Genomic DNA, 18,626 nt, shown 5'->3' on the forward strand with positions numbered 1-18,626 from the left:
GACCTGTCATGTTAACAGAAAAAATATGATAGAAAATTACTCACATCCTCAGTATTAACAATAAGTTTTGCTATGAAGAGGCGAATATTTAGTGGTACTGATGGGTTTCCTAATTTGCCATGCAGAAATTTCATCCAAAGAGGAAGATCTTCTGGAACTGTCCCCTGAAATTTAAGAGAGATGAGCAACAATCAGCTCACTTCTTGGACCAAACATGCTCACCAGGCCAAAAGCCCCCAGCTCAAGCCACACAGGTCTCATAATAATACAATCAAGAAAATTAATAAATGAAGGGATTCAATCGTGACTCCCTTTTCTTGGTATAATTAGTGGAAAAATACCAACTTTTTGGTTAATACTGACCTCCTCCACTTTGGGTGTGATCTGGTTCCTCTGCATATGTTTAATGAGAGTGGTCATAGAAGCCATACATTCATGTTGGTTAAGTTCGTCCATTTCCAGTTCCATCTCATCATTTAAAACCATGTATTCTGTGGGCTCCTGGAAAAAGTGTTACTATAATTAATAACAACACTATTTTTTTTCAGTCATGATTATGCCATGAGTCATTCTGATCTTATCTGTGACTATAAAGTTGACCACACGTTCAGTGTGTGCAACAGGGAATACAGCAAATGGGTTGTGCAGACACTTCCCAAATATATGTACCAGCTGTGCACATCTTTCACTTTGTGCCAATAGATGTCAACTTCACGTTACTCTGACTTTACTACCTGCCAGGATAGCAGGATTCCCGGAAGCAGGAAGAGTTAGCTGAACCTCACAGAAATTATTTCATTTCATAGGTGAAAGAATGGGGGGAAAGCCCTGTTTTTATGGTTGTGTTGTTTCATACTGACTAGCAAACACAGCAGCTCTCTTCTGCTACACAGAGTAAATTATGAAAGAAAACAGTTAGAAATTATGTTACTACACAAAGCAGATAGAAAGTACATTTCTGGTTAACTTCACTGCAGCTAAACCACCTTCTTGCTCAAAAACACAGAAACAGTTTATCTTTACCAATGTTAACTGTTATTTTGACACACTTCATCTTCAGTGTCTATGATACTTTTACTTTCTTTCTTTCTGTTTTATAGCAAATATCTATCTTATCAGTATTACTGTTGACAAGACATCTCTTGATTGCAGAAGTTTTAGAAGATATTAAATGCTGTTCTTCCAAGAGTAACAGTTAAATACAAGGTGCCACAACAGAGATAAAAAAAATAATAAAGTGTTTGATCATTTATTTTGATACATTTGATACAAAGAGCTTGGTCAAGTGCCTTCAAAGAGCAGACCAATCGGGAAATGAGGAAACCAGGTGCCTAACAGCAAAACATAACCATCACAGGATACTCTTAAGTGCACACAAAGTCACAAGCCGCCTTTTTACAACTTGGGTTGGACTTCACGCACATTTCTCAACTTTAGAAACCCAAGTAGGGCATTGCTTTTCTTCAGCTGTTGACAGTGGAGAGAGGGAAGAATGACCAACACAACACAGCTCAAGTCCCCTTCCTCATCTTCTGGAGGAACCCATTCTCAGTCAAGTAGAACAAATATAGACTAGAAATTTCTCCTTCTCAACCCCAATAAACATGCGCGATTGCTAGAAAGCATAAAGCGTTTTTTCCTCACAGCATGTAAGTCACTAAATTACCTTTCTCCTGAAACGAGCACTGCTAGCTGTGACATCTTGGGAGCTATAAGAAAAACCTTGGACTCCAGTAGAAAAATCAAACTGACTCATTTCCTCACTCAAACTGCTATCCATCATGTATGAGGCAGAAGCTAAATACTTGGGTTCATCTAAATAGGAAAAAGAATAGACCATTAGTCAAGGTAATTACAAGAAGCAAGCCTTCAGTGGCCACTAAAACTTGAGGGTGGGTGGGAATTGGCTGTTAGATGAAGTACACTGAATGTTTTTATTTGTTCCTGCTACTGTAGAAGCCAATTAGCAACACATCAATGAACACTGTATGAAAGGTAAGAAGGCATTTTTTTCATAGTCATAAATAACTTTCATACCTGGACCGCTATTCCCTGCATCCCTGGCCTCCTTTCTAATAGCAATGTACCGCTTCTTCCTTTCCAGAGGCACCTAAACAGCAAGCAATAAAATTTGAAAATTAGGGTGTTTTTTAAGTTTATGGTTTGTTTACAGAAAAAATGATCAAAACCATTTAACATGAACAGAAATCCCATGTTGTAAGTGCTTATAATTAATGTTACAGAACAACAGCTAAATTACTTATTCCTACAAGCATTCATTAACAGAGTAAGTGTGCTAAAAACTGTATTTACAAGCACTGCAGGCATGTTCTAAATTTCAAGTCTGGATTTCTCTCAGAAAAATGTATTTTAAAATATTAGAGGCGTACTCCATTTTTTATTCACTACAGAATCCTCTTTCTCTGTGTGTGAGAATTGACCTGGTCTACAGTGACTACACTGTTAAAGCCATACTCATTTTTTACTTAGGAACATTAAAGCCCAGAAATTCCACTCACCCACTCACCTCAATTTCTACAGGAAATGTATACTGACGCTTCAGGTCTATCAAATTTTCAAAAATCAGCAAGTTCTGCAAACCGAAGAATGTTTGGAGATACCAAAATTATAATGCTGCACAAAATAACAATTGCTCTGAACACATTCTATTGTTTCTTAAAAAAACAACAGATCAATATACAGTATAGAAAATACAGCAGGTTTTCTCTTATAGATCAGCACTTTTAAGAAAATTTTGCTATTCAACTACTCAAGAATTCACAGCACAGACAGTGTGCTCTATAAAGAGGGCATCTCTTATTCAAGTATATACCAAGCACTGGAGAACTTAAACAATAGGGCTTTTTCCTCATGTTTCAGAAAACTGATTGAGAGTGGAGGGAAAACAGGGTAAATCTATCACTACCTCGCCCGTTTCTAAACAGATGGTAAAACCTTCATCAGCGATTCAAACTGCATGAAGGGTGCAAGGAAGTCAGCTACGACTCCTTCTGTCTCACTAGGTACTTTGTTAGTGTAATTGCATGTCATCCAAGTTTGATTCTTTGATTTATTGCAATCAGGTAAAATCACTTTGTGTCTCATGCTCTGGAAGCCTTCTAACTACAACAGCAGCTTCTCACCTTTTCTGTTTTTTCTGTAAAAAGAAAGCCTTGATAAAATTTACTTTCAGTGAAGACACAACTGATCACAGCAATAGCACAATTATATGCTGCACAGTGGTACTGTCTCCTCTTCTCCAACAGCTGACTCTCTCCTGCCATGTTTTCTGTAAATGCATCATAGCATGACCTTAAAATACAAACAGGCAAGAAGTCTTTTTTTTAAGAAGCACAGGAAAGGCCCCAATCAGAGACCAGTGAATCAACACATTTCAAGATATGTCTATTATTATAGCAGTATCAGATTAAACCACCTCAGACTTGTTCAAGTTCTCTGCAGGTACACTGCGCTAAAATGGAACCATTCAGCAATGACAAAGCCAACTTCCCCAAGTATTTACACAGCAGTCCTTAATGTCAGGAATACAATGATAGGCCATTTTCAATTAAGATGGAGATATGTTTCAAGGCTTGCATAAATGTCTCTCACGGTGCTTTCCCAAGAAATAATAAATGGACAGGCATGTTAAGCTATAGATAAGCCAGAGAAAACCAGTTTAGAATGTAATTTTTATAGGTTTTTTGCCCATAGCCATTTATAGATCTTCTGCAAATCACAGCCAAGAAATTCTTTAAGAGTCCTCAAAGGACATAGTATTGTAAAATAAAACAAAACAAACAAAAAAAAGAGCAGCAATTCAGGCATCTTTTTTTCAGAATAGTAAACAAATAAAATAATATTAAATAAATAAAATAATATTAATTAGCATATATATATATTCAGTATCTTTTGTCCCCCTCTGCAGTGGTGATTAAACCAAACTATACCTACTGGGTGTGCTGCTGTATTATGAAACATAAACAAAAATCCATCCCATTTTCTCATCAATCATATAGATACCTATCCTACAACACAACCATATTCCACATAAAAGTGTAAGTATACTGAAATTGTGAAAACACAAATTAAAGGTCAAGAATCATACTGAAAAGCAACAATAAAACCACAAGCTTAATAAACAGAAAAAAAAATGGCAAAAATAGGAGGCAAAAGTTATCCTGACATAGGATTGCAGTCTACACTAGAAATCGTTCTATCAATGCAAATTCAATATGGTGTATTTCATTTGAAATCAAAAGCTACATTGTAGATTGATTTGTTCAAGGATAAATGTAATCTCCTGCTTTACAGGGCATACTTAAAAAGTGTATCTGCCCAAAGCCTAATTAGAAATTAAAAGGAAATAAAAGAAATGGTCTTACTTTATTAGTGTCTTGGTAAGTTCATTTCCTTCTACGCTCATGGAGCCACGGTAAGCTTGGTTAATTTTAGAGTCCTTAGAGTAAACATCCTCTTTTGAAAGACGCACATACATCACTTCCAGCAACTTGTAATACCCCATTTTCTTGGTGACTTGTGTATCAAAAGTATATTCATTGGACTGGAAACAAATAAGCAAAACCTCAGAAAGAGATTTCCTGGATCCTGCCCTTCCTAAATAGCTCCACAGTTACTCTAGTTTCTACTAAACAGCCTTCAGGCTTACTTCTGTCTTCTAAAACAGAGAAAAGAGCTGATGATAATAAAAACTGACAGATTCTGAGTTCCTGGGTAATACAGTTATCAAAACTACATTGACCTGCTCTTTATCAGGCGAGCTGTCTTAATTACAGTTGGCTTAAATCATTATAGTGATGTTGAAGTAAAATAAGCAGAACACCAGGTAATGGCTCAGACTCATGACACCTGTAAGCAAAACTACATACCTGTCACCATACTGAGCATCATTTATGAGTTTCTTTATGCACCTCATTTTGGTGCCAACACTTACAGCAACAGAAACATGGCAGGGGTGACTCTAAAGAAGTCTTGGTTTTAGCATTTTGTTTTTAATATGGATCATTTCAGCATCTTGTTTGTCCTGCTGCCTTTACACAGCTGCATCAGCAAAACCATGCGAGTGAAGAACTACAGCAAGAGCAGAGATCTCCACTGACAACAAATCATTGCATGTAACTATACTCTGGAGGACAGGCTGTAAATAGAGCAAGGAAGATCTGTGCTCCTAATCCCTTGACTGAAGGATCTTTGCAACGATTAGAAGATGTACTTCGTTCTCTAGAAGTATGTCACCTAATTTAAGAGCTTTCATTACAGAGGCTGAATATCTCTCTCCTACAATGTAGTAACAGGCTACAGTTTTACACAGCTTTTATATTTCAAAGTTAGAATGGGTTTTTGCTTTTGACAGACCTTCAGACCACCCCTTTAGATATATATAGATAACGTTTCAACTTCAGTTTTTGTACACAGTAGATATGCAAACACATATTAACTTCAAAGGAACAGTGTGTTGGGGAATAAAGAAAAGCTTCTCAGTAATAATTGAACTATGTAATTGGCACAAACTTCTGCTCCAAGATCCAGAATACTGGAAAGGAAAGAGTTTCAGTTAGTGTTTCACTCAAAGTTAAGTAAGATGTACATACTAACACCAACATTTTATTTGACCTTCCCTCATCCTAAAACAAAGTAATTCATACCTTTGTAAACCTGGAATTAAGAGTATCCATAGCCTGTACTATAATCTTGCCAAAGAATCCTCTCAGTGCATCCAAGCTGCAGTGCCACAAGAGAGTGAGTAGAGAGCGATCCACAAATGCTTGACGAGTAGTATTTGAAAGAAGTTCTTCACTCTGGAACATTTTGTGAACAGTGTCCAACAGTATCACTTGTTTGTCAGTGGTGCTCCTAACCAAGATGGAAATCTCAAGATGAAAACTCTTTTACCAGACTCCATTTATGTCTCGACCCCCTGAGAGATTTAAAATTTTAATGTCTGCATTCATACCCTCTTGGGTTATCCTACAAGACATGCAAGATCAGGATGAATCACCACTTATTGTGGAGCTCTCCAAAGAAAATCTCAGCTTCCTACTTTGCAATAGACAGTAACCTTGTTTGTATATCTTTGTTAGTTTAATCCAAAAGCAATTATTAGCTTTCTCAGTTCCTTTTCACTGAACAACATAAAAAAAATAATTTATCTGGTACATGTGAAGGATGGAGGCAAACAAGAAGGAAAAAAAGGAGACCTCACCATTATCAGGTCCTTCTGTGGCCTATCAAGTGCTCTACTACTAGATGAACTGTTGTTCTGAATAATTTTATAAAAGCTAAAATTTAAAAAATGGGGTTTGGGCATAAATTGCATGTTTTGTCCAAGAAACTATATGCTCCAAAATAGTCATTACTTAATAGCCCATCATAAATGGGAATGTTTGGTTTGGAAGTGACTGAAGACCTCTTCTGTGGACAGAGAATGTTTGTGTCTACAATTTGCCACCCTGGAAGCATTCAATTAAATAAATGTGCTATTTTATTTTCAAATGAGTTGAACAAAGTAATTCACTCTCAGTTCAAGTGCTATCAACTTAAGTGATCATGTGGTTATACAGGGATAGCAAATATAGGTATCACAAACAATTACTATCTTCCAACTGAATTCTGTTAGAACAAGCTAATTTACAGAAGGCTTTACAAAATTTTCCCAGGCATTGAAAGTGTCATCTGGAAGTTGATGCTGCTTGTTCACACTTCAGAAATATTTTGGAAATATGAAGACAAAAGCAAAATCTGAACTAAAGCTATTATGTAAAACTTTATGGTTGTGCTGGGTTTGTGTGTGGTGGAGTTTTTTTGGTAGTGGGGGTGGGGGCTACAGCAGTGGACCCTGTGAGAAGCTTCAAGCCAGACCTGCCTCTGGCCAAGGCCTAGTCAATTAGGGATGGTGGCTTCGCCTCTGTGGTAACATGTTTAAGAAGGGGAACCTGGGCGGAGGAGTGGGAGTTGTGAGGAGGAGCTGTGATGGAAATACCTATGCAAACACTGAGGTCAGTGGAAGAAAGAAGGAGGAGGAGGGGAAGTGCACTGGATCAGACACTCCCCTGTATCCCGTGGTGAGAAGGCAGGGCCATCCCCCTGCAGCCCATGGAAGTCCATGGTGGAGCAGATGCCCACCTGCATCCCATGGAGGACCTCATGCTGGAGCATGAGACTGTGCCTGAAGAAGGCTGGGACTCTGTGGGAAGTCCCCGTTGTTGTATTTCACCACTGGGAGGACTGAAACAGGCAGGAGGGACCCGTGCCAGAGCAGTTTGGGAAGAGCTGCAGCCTGTGGGAAGGACTCATGTCAGAGAAAATTCATGAAGGACTGTCTCCCAAGAGAGGGACCCCATGCTGGAGCAGGTGAGGAATGCGTTGAGTCCTCCTCCTGAGGAGGAAGAAGTGGTGGAACTGACTGCACCCCCCCATCCCCTGCCCCTCTGCACAGCTTGAACACGAGGAGCTAGAGAAATTGGGAGCAAAGCTGAACCTGGGAAGAAGGAAGGGGTGAGTGGAAGGTGTTTTTAGATATGATTGTATTTCTCACTGTCCTACTCTATTAAGTGGTGGTGGGGTGGTGTTTGCATTAAATTGATGTTTTCTTCCCCTAATGAGTCTGTCTTTTGTCCGTGACGATAATGGGCGAGGTGTTCCTCTCTGTCCTTACCTCGATTTCTGATCTTTTTATTTTCTCCTTCCCATTCCTGAGTGGGAAGGAGTGAGGTGAGTGGCTGCATGGTGCTCAGTTGCCCTCTGGACTTAAACCATGACAATGGTGTAAATCATCACTATTACAAAGACAACATAATAGAGGAAGCACATTTGCTTCAGCAAAAATTCAAGGAGAACAAGAGCAAAATCCAATAGACTAAACTCACCTTCTGGAAATTCTTTTGAAGCTGGCTTGAAATAAGTCCTCCATGACATGTCTGTGGTCCCTACAGAGGACTTCTGTCATCAACTGCAACAACATCGGACTCTGAGACAATTCTAATGCATCTAAAAACTGGAAAAAGAAGTAATACATAACATAAGGAGCCACACTGGATCAAATCAGTTCAATTTAATTATGTAATTATTTTTTCAATACTAATGAGAAGTAGATGCACAGAAGGCTATGTTTATTTAATGTGTATCTGTACATTAAACTTCTAGATAAACACATAACTCAAACAGAAAAGCTGATTTCCTTAGGTAAACTGAGTCTCTCTCTCTAATTCCAGATCCTCCGAAACATTGTTTCTAGACATAGTTCACCGAGGCTTCTAATTACCTATTTGTTAAAAATACTGACCTTCTTAGTGCAGTCTACATAGTTATTGTGCTTCAAGGTTCCTTTGGGAAATTCATCAGACCTCATGGGAAAATTGAAAGCTACAAGTTGATCAAGAGCATTCTTAAGGTCATTAAGTTTTTCTCCAGTCAAATTAGTGAAGAATGGGAGAATTATCACTGCTTGGCCCTGAAGGTAAAAAAAAAAAATTAAATATGCAGTTTCACACTAAAAAAATTGTTCTCTAACTATGAAGCAAGCTGAATAGGACCACAAAACAGCAGCAGTGGCTGTGCTTACTGATTTAATGGCTCAGTGTACTCATAGAGATACATTACGGAGCTGCTCTTCTCTCAGGTGCTACTTCAGAAAACAGTTTTGGTCACTGCTAAGTAAAAGTTAATTAACACCTCATGGCCGACATGGCTATGAATAAGACCTCATCCCTCTTTTAAGCAAGCATCAATTCACACACAAGTCACTGATTTAATGACCACCTGGCAGCTAAAGCAAGATCCCAAGCTTGCCTTATTTTGAATCCACAGGAAAGTACAAAACTCTGTTTAGCTAAAGGCAAGCTGGCAGAGCAGCAACTATGCAAAGCTGTTCCACAAGTACAAAATTTTTAATCTTCTAGTCGAAACCTTATGCTCCAGCATCTTTTGTAACTTCCACTTTCAGTATGCAGTACTTTATCTTCCTCTCCTGACCAAGCCACACATAGCAGTTAATCCATTAGTACTGGTCTCACACTTGCAGATATGGATATTAAAATCATGGCAGATGTTCATAATTTGAGCCGTAGGAAATATCACTCCTTGCTAAAAGCCTTATTACCTGTCATTTCTCAAATGAACACTTTAGAGTTCTAAACAATTTGCAACAGACAGTATTTTTTTTTTCCCTGAAAATTACATGTCTTTCATGTGGGCAAGAGGGGGAAAAAAACCAAAAGAACACTTGAAACCAAAACAGGACATCTGTGATACTGTCGTCTGTCTGAAGAACAAAAAGGATGATTTACAATTTTTAGGATGTTGAACAGGAGAATAAAAACCAGAAGTGATGTTCATATTCCTGTGCAAACTAAAGCAAAATTTAAGCCCAATAACAGGGAATTTAATGAATGACTAACATTCTAAATTAGGGAGGGCAGGGAAGCCACTGAAGTGAGCAATTTACCTTAAGATTTAAGCCTAAATTCTGATCAGTAAGTAGACTGGTATAAGTATCAAACACAGCTGTAAATGCCTCATGATTAGTATTGAAAGAAACTGAAGAGTCTATCTGGAATGACAGAGGAAATAAAAAAAATTAGGATTTTTTTTTTGGTTTTTAAAACTGGTCAATGAACAATAAAAAACCATAAGCTATGGAAGAGTTTATTTCCAAAAACACATTGAATTAAAAGAAAGCACATACTGAGTGATTTTGGTTTTAAAAGGACTATCAAAAAGAATTCTAAAAGCTCCTACACAGTACAAACAAAATCATAATGTTGGATATTTTCCAGTTCAAAAAAACATTAAGCTCCCTCTCAAAGCCAGACTTCCTACTGGTCACTTCACCGCCAGCTAATACAGCAATACAGCTCACATTCTGTGTCCTAACACATACCTTTAAAACAATTCAAGTTTAAATTAACCAGTTTTTAAAAAAGGAAAAAAATTCTCAATAAGTGATCTTTGTGTGTGTATTGGTGTACAGCTACAAGTTCCTAAAAAACCCCAATAGGGTAAGGAGATACATTATGTTTTCAAAACAGAGAAAGAAAAAAGACCAAATCCCCAATGTAACAGAAATTAAAGGTCTTCAAAATAAAGATCTCTCTGCAGTCTATTGATAAGGGTAGAAGTCCTCCATTGTGACTTTCTGGATGCCAACATGACAAAGAATGTTATCAGAGGCTGCTCAGTTTCAAAGTTTACTCTCTGAACTTGTACCAATTCTCCAGAAGGAAAAGAGGCAGATAAAACATGAAACCAGTTTAAAAGAGGGGGGGTGGGGGCAGAAGAGCAAAATCTAATAATTTCTGCCTGTCCAAATATTTTTTGTGCTTTGCAAATAAAAAAAAAAAACAGATTGGTATTTTTCAACTTGTTTTTTTCTTTTTTTTCCAAACATAAACCATTAGAATGAAATAGCATTTCTTTAAAACATGATATAATTCCTACAGAATTAGAAGGGTTACCTGGATTTTATAAAGCAATGCATACCTGCAGAACCTTTGCCAGCAAGGTCAAGACTGCCATTTTGCTCTCAGGAGCGGAACCTTTGGCCCACCAGCTATCAAGTCTCTCCCAGTTTCTTAGTACAGCTGTGACCAGTTTCACTCCTTGCTGCTTGCGTACACTACGCTCCCTAAAACTCAGATCTAACATGCCGTTCAAAATGCTACCAACCTGGAAGGAAAAGCGACAGGTAGATTCTTGTATCCCAAATGAAAGGGTGATAGGATCTCTTCATTGGTATGGGCAATCATAGAAAAAGCATCACATAACAATACTAGATTTATATCTCAAAAGGATACAGAAGTCTCTGTAGGACATTAAAAGCACACACTTTTGAAAAGAGACTTAGACCCAATTTACCCCTGTTCCATTCAGAGTACAATGCAGCAATTCCTTCCTGTACCTTTTGTGTGAATAAGGAGAAATAAATGATAATCCAGAATAGCTTTAAATAACTCAATACTTGAAAATTTTAGTGTGAAGCTGAGAAATAGGAAAAATAGCACATATGCTAATTTATTAGCATACATTTTGAAAAGAAAAATAAACCATGGCATATCAGATATGAACTAAGTATGCTTCAATCTTTTTTCTTCAAAAACTTATAGTCACTAAATTCCAAACCTGAATTCTGCATTCTCCTCTTGAACAGTTGGCAACACCTAATAAACTGGATTAATGTTATCAACCTTGTGATTTCACCAGGTTTGGATGAGTACAGTGAAATAAACCTATTTTTTAATCCCATATGCCACAAATGCATAAAACTAAAAAAGAGATCTCTTATCAAATGTTAATCTATAACATTTTTTTTAAATAGGCAAAGAAGAAGAGCAGACAACTGAAAAGTGTTTGTTTGACCCAATTTGGCTATTTACCTTAATTAATGAAGACTTTTACCACTACTGCCACATGTAGCCAGTGTAAATCAATAGCCCATATTTTATCAGATACAGTTTTAAAAATAAATTTATTGTGGCATGCTCTGCACAGGAAACACTATAAGTCATCACAAGAACCAGCCTTTTAAAACATATATACATCTCTCTACAATCAAATTAAACTATTTCTGGAATCACAGAAAATAATGCTCCCAGTATTTTGAAATGTTGCTTGGAAGTAACACCTTTAGGCATAAAATTCTGGATTAAAGAAAGATCCAAATATTTTTAAAAGGATAATCTTCTTTCCTGAGCACATTTTTAAGCAAAAGGGAAAGCAGACTTTCGATCTTTCTTTTTGACGCTTCTATTTGTCAGAAGCACTAAAAGAAGGTTTCTCAATTAAAACATGTTTCCTTTGTGATCCTGAAGGTTAGCTCTACATTAGTAAGTAGTATAGACCAGCGGGAGAAAAATCTGTTGAGCAAAACAAGTGGTGCTGAGACTGAACACATGACAGGTACCCTATATTTATTTCAGGTCACAGGTGGTTGCATGTGTGTATGTGTTTCTTTTTAATACTTTGATCTAGCTCTACTCTAGTTCTGTGGACTAAATGCCCATTAGTGGTTGGAGTTAATTTTCCAGTTTAGTTTTATCCGAAACAAATCCAGCCCACACGCTCTAGGACCACTCTGCAATGAAAATGAAAGCACAGTAGATGGGAACAATCAGACTTGCTTTGAAAGGGTATTCTTCATCTGAAGTACTATGCAAAAAGATCCTGAATTTCACAGATTTCAGGATAGGTAATAAGTAAGCACTTTCCACTCAGTTTGACATGAGACGACAGACAGTCTAAGTTACGTCAGGCTGCCAGAGATGATGAAGATAGTACCAGTAGGCCATGACAAAATAAATTAAAAAAAACCTATCAATGTAATGCTGTCCACAGTGCAACCAAAAGGGCTTTTTTTTCCCCCCCACTACACACTCAGTTACATCCACCACCACCACCAAAAAACGTGTTACTTCTAATATTCACATTTAACTTTGAACCTTTAAAGAAGTCCCATACCATTTGAGGATTGCTGACAGATGATTTCATAAGCTGGACTATGATCACATCCAGGTTTTTCAGCAGCTGTTGATTGATGGTTTCTGAAAACAGGCTGTAGAAATACTGTCCATGAGAGAAATTGATCAGGTTCTTTTGGGATGCTCCCGATAGTGGCACAGATAACACTACTGTGTTCAACAGCAGACTCACTAGCTCCTCACACTGCGAAAATTAAGGTATAGAGACAGTTATCTCAAACACATTAAATTTCACTCATTTCTTAGAAAAGCATGAGTTTTTTTTAAAGATCCTATCCCAAACTGTTTTATGGTACCAGAAGCACAAAAATAAAGCACAAACACGAGACTGAAATGCTTGTCCTCTACAATTGTCACTCAATTAAGCCAGAAAATCCTTACATCTCCTCTATAGGAGTATGAATAATACAACAGCCTCTTCTACCCAAAATATGGGTAGAAGACTATTGATTACGAGTATTAAATGATGACCGAGTATTAAAACTGGAGAACCGTATCCTACCTGGTCATCAATAGCAAAGGCTAGCTGCAGGAGTCTATCAGCTAACCGCTTACTGCTGATGTCTAATGATGGAAGAGACAGCCTTTCACCCCCAGGTGCAATGCCTTTATAAACAACTGAAAGAAGCTTAGAGCCAACTGAGAAATGAGACCCTTCATCCTACGGAAATAAACAAACAAGCAACAATGTAAGTGGAAAAAAATAACATAAAGGCCTTCCAATTCATCTGTATAGCTAATGAAAAAACCTGAACTCCAGGTCATCTTATAAAGCGATGCAAACATAGCATGGCAAGACACCTTTCTAACTGAGGAAGATTTTTTTGATGAGACAATCCTGTTGTGTACAAAGTTCAGAACAAACTAATAATTATTTGAAAATCTTCAAAAAATTCTGATCCTCCCCCAGATTTTTTTTCAGGTAGTACCATTACTACAGAAATAAAAACAACAGCTTAGTCAAAACAGGTGTGCCATAAAAGGTAAACCATGCAGCTCCCTGGATATCCCCATCCTACAATTACAGCTCCAGCTTTTGTTTAGACATAGAGGATGGATGGCAAATACTGCAGAGAAATTAAATATTTTGTTACTTGTTAATATAGATTTGCTCACCAGTAGACAAATTCTCTCAGTCCTTGTGACTGTTGCATACCCTGTTTTCCTTTAATTGCCTGAAGTAAAATACAGATTCCTTACAATCAGAAACTTACTAGAAAGAATTTCGGTAATATAGTCTAGATCGTCATCCCCCAACTGCTCTATCCTGTTTTCTTGCAACTTAGACTGACTATGTTGCTTCTGATCAGCCAAGAAGGTATTCCTTTTCTAATTTGCCTCCTCACTTTGAATGTTCACTGTTTAAAAACTGTTGAAAAATGCCTCCTTTACAGGATAGTAAATCCTGGTTTTTTGAGCTTTCAGTCTTGTGAAGCTCACTAAAAGGTGGTTTTTGGTAGATTCTGGTTACCTCCAGGCCCTGGAAATTTGAGAAAGACAGACATAATCACGAAGATCATTCAAACCTCAGTATTGTGGTACTCAGATATGCAAAATAAACATAAAACATTTATTTCCGATTCCATTCAACACCAGCTCTTCACTGTTGATCTCATTTTACACAACTACTTCATCTGATCTGTTCTCTGTCTTCATATGGGCCTTTTACACAGGAAAAAGTTCTTTACTATATGAAAATGTATTACCGTTATTTTCTGGATAAACAATTACCTGACTGTGAAGAACAGAATGAAGCAGGCCAGATTTCTGGAGTTGCTTGCAGGCAGAAAGGACAGCACTAAACTTAACTTGATCAAAACGTGCATCTGAATTAAACAGATCAACAGAACAAAGGTCCTCAAGGCTAATGAGAAAAGAGAAGCAATAACATTACACTGGGAGGGGGGGAAGCTCCATGTGCAGCTATACACAGCATTATTTACTTTCCATTTTTCAAGGTGAGTGGCATTTGTTCTGGATTCATGCTTACCAGAAAGCCCCTACCTACCTCTGTGGCGTGATTCTTTTTTTTATGCAGAGTTTCAAAGATTCCTTATAGGGAGATTTCATCAAAGCTTTCATGAGTTTTACTGAGATATCTGGGAGATTTTTCATGACTTGCACATCAGCTGTGTTAAAGCCTACGTGTGACGGATCACACACTGTCATCACCAGAAGCTCTATAAGGCTTGCATTAAGCAGTTCCTTCTCAAGTACCTAGGAAGAATAAAACATTAAATAAAAGCTTTATGTAAAAATTAATTTAGATTTCCCTATTTTCTTCTTCATAACTTATCATTAGTCCATCTAAAATGAAACCAAACATGAAACAGCAACTATTCTCACTAAGCAACATCTTCTTTCTCTATGAAATGTCTGACTTTCAATCAATTGTGCTAATACACAGAAATTATCTATAAAAGCATACATAGGATATATGCTATTTCAAACTGCACATAAGATCTTTTAAGCCACACGGGCCTGTTTCCGTCTTGATCAACCTGCAGTCACCTTGAAATCCAGATATACACCTCTGTGCAAACTATTAGAGATTTACTGAAAACAAGAGACAGTCAAGAGTCTCAGAACTAAACTTGACAGCATAAATTTTGTAAGCAACTCATAAGTACTATACTTTATACAGTTTATATTGCAAAGCTAGGCAAATGGAGAGACCTGAATATCTATAATGAATTCAAGAAAGAACTGCCACAATCTGCCTTTCTGCCTTTTAAGCAGCTATTGCCTCCACATGTTTAAGGCCATCAGGAGCCACACAGAAAATATTAATTGCAAGTACTCCATACAGAATAACAGAATATAATCTTATAGTCAACATACAGGAATCTCACAGCCAATGTATAACTGGAATATACAGGAAATATTAATTCCCCTAATCAAAACTATATCGCCCACTAAAATACAATTGTGCAATACAATTCTTTTCACTTACATGCAAAGACCATAATGGTTCGCGATGCTTAGCCATCAATTTCAATTAAAGCACCACTAAAGATGATGTTCTCCAGTGAATTAACCTCACAATGAAAAACCAAACCTTTAACTACGTATAAAATTTGTACCTTTTATCCACTACAGATTTCAGTGCCTACCTTCCAGAAATCCTGTCGGCATGTTTCCAGGATCATGGTGACAAACTCTATGATTCGGACTATAATGGTACACTTGCTGTAATTATACACATCTCTCTCTTGTGGACTGAACATGCTGCCTTTCGAACTGCAATCAAAGCACTGCTCTGCTGCGTGGATATCGTGCAAAGCAATAGTTTCAAGGAAGAACTGCACAGCTTCCAAGAATGAGGATCTTACATTTACACCTAAGAAGAATCATACTAAGTTGAAATGATACAGCAGCTCTCAACTTTTAAATAAATTATTTTGTATTTGGAAGAAAACAGTTGAACTGTGATAAACAGAAAGCCACCACATCTCACACCAGTGTTTTCGGAAAGTCCTATGTCAGTTCCAAATATTAACATTCTGGGCAGTAAAGGGTAGATTTCTACTTGCTGACCATTACAAGCACTTACTGATGATGATGACTTAGGCATGTGTAATAAAATGGATAAAAGTTTTAAATCCCTAGTTTTGAATAATTTAGCCCTATGCTAACTGCATCTACCAACGAACTTACAGTATTGTTTTAAACCAAGACAAAGATGACACTGACAGACAGACTACCTGGAACTTGTACAAGACTTCATACACGAAGTAACTATGCAACTGTACTATCAGTGACAAAAAGCATTTTGTTTAGACCTGTATAAATAATTAAAAACTTTGAGGCACCCAATGGCTACACATGGTATTACTATGCACTTGATCAAAATTCAAATACAAGGCTTTTGAACCTGATGCAGTTGAAGTATCAGGAACTGAAGAAAGGTAACATGTACAGGGCTTGAAATGAAAAGGGGACTTCTTTCATTGCTTTCTGATAGCTCCCTCCAGACATTAACAAAGACCAGGTAAACAGCTTTGGAAGGATTAAAAAAAATAAAAGTCAGAGTGGAATTAGCTGTACAGAATAATTTTTGAAGATGAGATAGAGTAAAAGAAGTCACTGGTGAGTGGACGACAAAGACAGAAATGTAAAAATATATTTCCAGGACTAAAAGGAAACGTTTTAAGATACGCTATTAACAAAGTACTTCATCCAAAAAATCCAGTACAACAACTGTCATTGAAACCCTTGGGAGAGTTTGTAAAATGAATCAATTCTACATTTAAGAGAAAAGCTTGAAGTCCAAGTCAGAAACTTATCTTGGATGAGCTTTGTGTAACAGACATGAATGAACCTAATGCAACAGTTAATCACTCACCCAGTATTTCATGAGGTTTGATCATTTGCAGCTCAAAGAATGTATTGTAGCAGTCCAGTGCTGCTAAGAACATATCCATCCACTGCATGACAGTCTGTAAACTGAAGGGCTCTTGCATACCATGGAGAGTTGGCTGAGAAAGAATCCCAGATGGACTTTTGGCATCGCTGCCACCTCCTTCAAATTTATTAATGAGGAAAGAAACACCTTGGTTTTTTAGAACATCAGCCAGCCAAGAAGATGGAGACTTGTTTCCTGATAGGAATAGAAATATAAATGCTCTAAGAAAAACACATTTCAAACTAGCAAGGAATTAGAGGCCAACGGACTGACACGCCCAAACTTTGTGCTTTAAACTGCATCTTCTAGTGGAGAAGGTATTGGTTCTGGTTTAGCCTCAGTGATACTACTTAAATTACCCACAAGGAAGAGGCCAATTTGTGAGACACTCCTACTACTTCCCAGTCAGCAAATACTGTCTTCATAGCTGGATATGACAACAGTTCTCGGCCTGTAAGTTCTCCTTCCTGGCTGGAAGGAAGTTCACAATAAAACCTTCCATGCCCACAAACCCCAAGATTCTCACAGTACTTCATTTCCAGTATGAGCAACTACTCAGTTTCTATTTAACAGCAATGAGTGAACAGACATTTGCTTCAAACATAACTTCTTTTGTAATTAATACTTTGCACCGAAAATATAGAGGGAAGGCATGCACAGTATTTAGAAAGCAAAGATAATAGTGCATTGTAACTTAAAATACCTGGTAATAAAGGAACAAATTCATAGAAGAGCTCCATGGCTTTGTGTCGGCACTCTGTCTGAGGTCGTCCACACTGCACTAAGAGCCACATGACAACGTCCAGAAGACACACTGACTTAGTGGCTGGAAATCCTCTGCACAAAAATATCACGGATTAACAGTCCTCTTAGCATCTACCAAGAAGCCATAGTCTTCCAGTTGAAAAAAAAATAATCAGTGTTCCATGAGCATTATGTATGTCCTTTTATATATCTAACCATAACCTATCTGCACTGCAAGGAAGAGCTCTTCTACAAGCATGTCCTGCACTGCTTTCCCTTCTCCTCACTCTACTTTGGATCCTCAGAGCATAGCCTTTATGGCAACAATTTAAAAAGCAGAATCAGGTCCCTTCCCTTCTCTTTGTAACACTCAAATAGACAAAAACGGAGATTAAAGTTTAAATAAGCTCACACAGTTTTTCCCCATCTCTAACTCATCCATCTCTAACCTATCTCTAACATCCAGTGTCCTAACTTACCAAATGCCACACCAGTGAGCTAACTCTTAAGACTCCAATTGCCTGTTTCTTTAGAATCACATGGTAATTCAGATAAAAACAGACCTCAGGAGGTCTCTAGTCCAACCTCCTGCTCAAAGCAGGGTCAGCTATGCAGTCAGACCAGGTGACTCAGAGCTGCATCCAGCCTGATACTGAACCCATTCTTGCTTCTTCCACCTTTTTCACTACCCCTCTTTAATTGCTTATTATCATATTGCAGCTTGTCTTACTTTTGCTAACACTTAATAGCAGTAAGAAAGACTTTGAAGGAGTTTCCTCCAAGTCCTTTGTAGCACCAGTGCTAACATTACCATAAACACTGCTGTGAGGGAAATACGTTTTTCTTCTTTGCCTGTCATTGCCAAACTAGAGCAAGCTCACCATGCTGGAATAAAGAATGACAATCATGATCCTCTAGTATCATGTCCAGCATTTCCCACCAGTGGGGCAACAGACATATCAGTAGATTTGCATCAGCAACAGTCA

General features: G+C 37.7%; 1 protein-coding gene across 2 annotated transcripts in view; it reads right to left on the bottom strand.

Moving 5' to 3' along the window:
• The window catches only part of PRKDC (protein kinase, DNA-activated, catalytic subunit), an 87,773-nt gene that overhangs the window by 44,130 nt on the left and 25,017 nt on the right, over nt 1-18,626 (bottom strand). For both annotated transcript variants that reach the window (XM_074880744.1, XM_074880754.1), the window contains 19 exons: nt 17,600-17,733; nt 16,837-17,091; nt 15,605-15,831; nt 14,500-14,708; nt 14,223-14,355; nt 12,994-13,152; nt 12,472-12,675; nt 10,498-10,683; nt 9,464-9,568; nt 8,303-8,470; nt 7,887-8,014; nt 5,667-5,874; nt 4,386-4,564; nt 3,144-3,312; nt 2,528-2,593; nt 2,038-2,110; nt 1,667-1,815; nt 364-501; nt 45-164 (listed from right to left, as the gene is read on the bottom strand). In XM_074880744.1, coding sequence (XP_074736845.1) covers nt 45-164; nt 364-501; nt 1,667-1,815; nt 2,038-2,110; nt 2,528-2,593; nt 3,144-3,312; nt 4,386-4,564; nt 5,667-5,874; nt 7,887-8,014; nt 8,303-8,470; nt 9,464-9,568; nt 10,498-10,683; nt 12,472-12,675; nt 12,994-13,152; nt 14,223-14,355; nt 14,500-14,708; nt 15,605-15,831; nt 16,837-17,091; nt 17,600-17,733 — 3,010 coding nt within the window. The remainder of the gene's footprint in view (nt 1-44; nt 165-363; nt 502-1,666; nt 1,816-2,037; nt 2,111-2,527; nt 2,594-3,143; nt 3,313-4,385; nt 4,565-5,666; nt 5,875-7,886; nt 8,015-8,302; nt 8,471-9,463; nt 9,569-10,497; nt 10,684-12,471; nt 12,676-12,993; nt 13,153-14,222; nt 14,356-14,499; nt 14,709-15,604; nt 15,832-16,836; nt 17,092-17,599; nt 17,734-18,626) is intronic.

The sequence above is a fragment of the Strix uralensis genome, chromosome 1 (genome assembly GCF_047716275.1).
Source record: "Strix uralensis isolate ZFMK-TIS-50842 chromosome 1, bStrUra1, whole genome shotgun sequence".
Taxonomy (NCBI): domain Eukaryota; kingdom Metazoa; phylum Chordata; class Aves; order Strigiformes; family Strigidae; genus Strix; species Strix uralensis.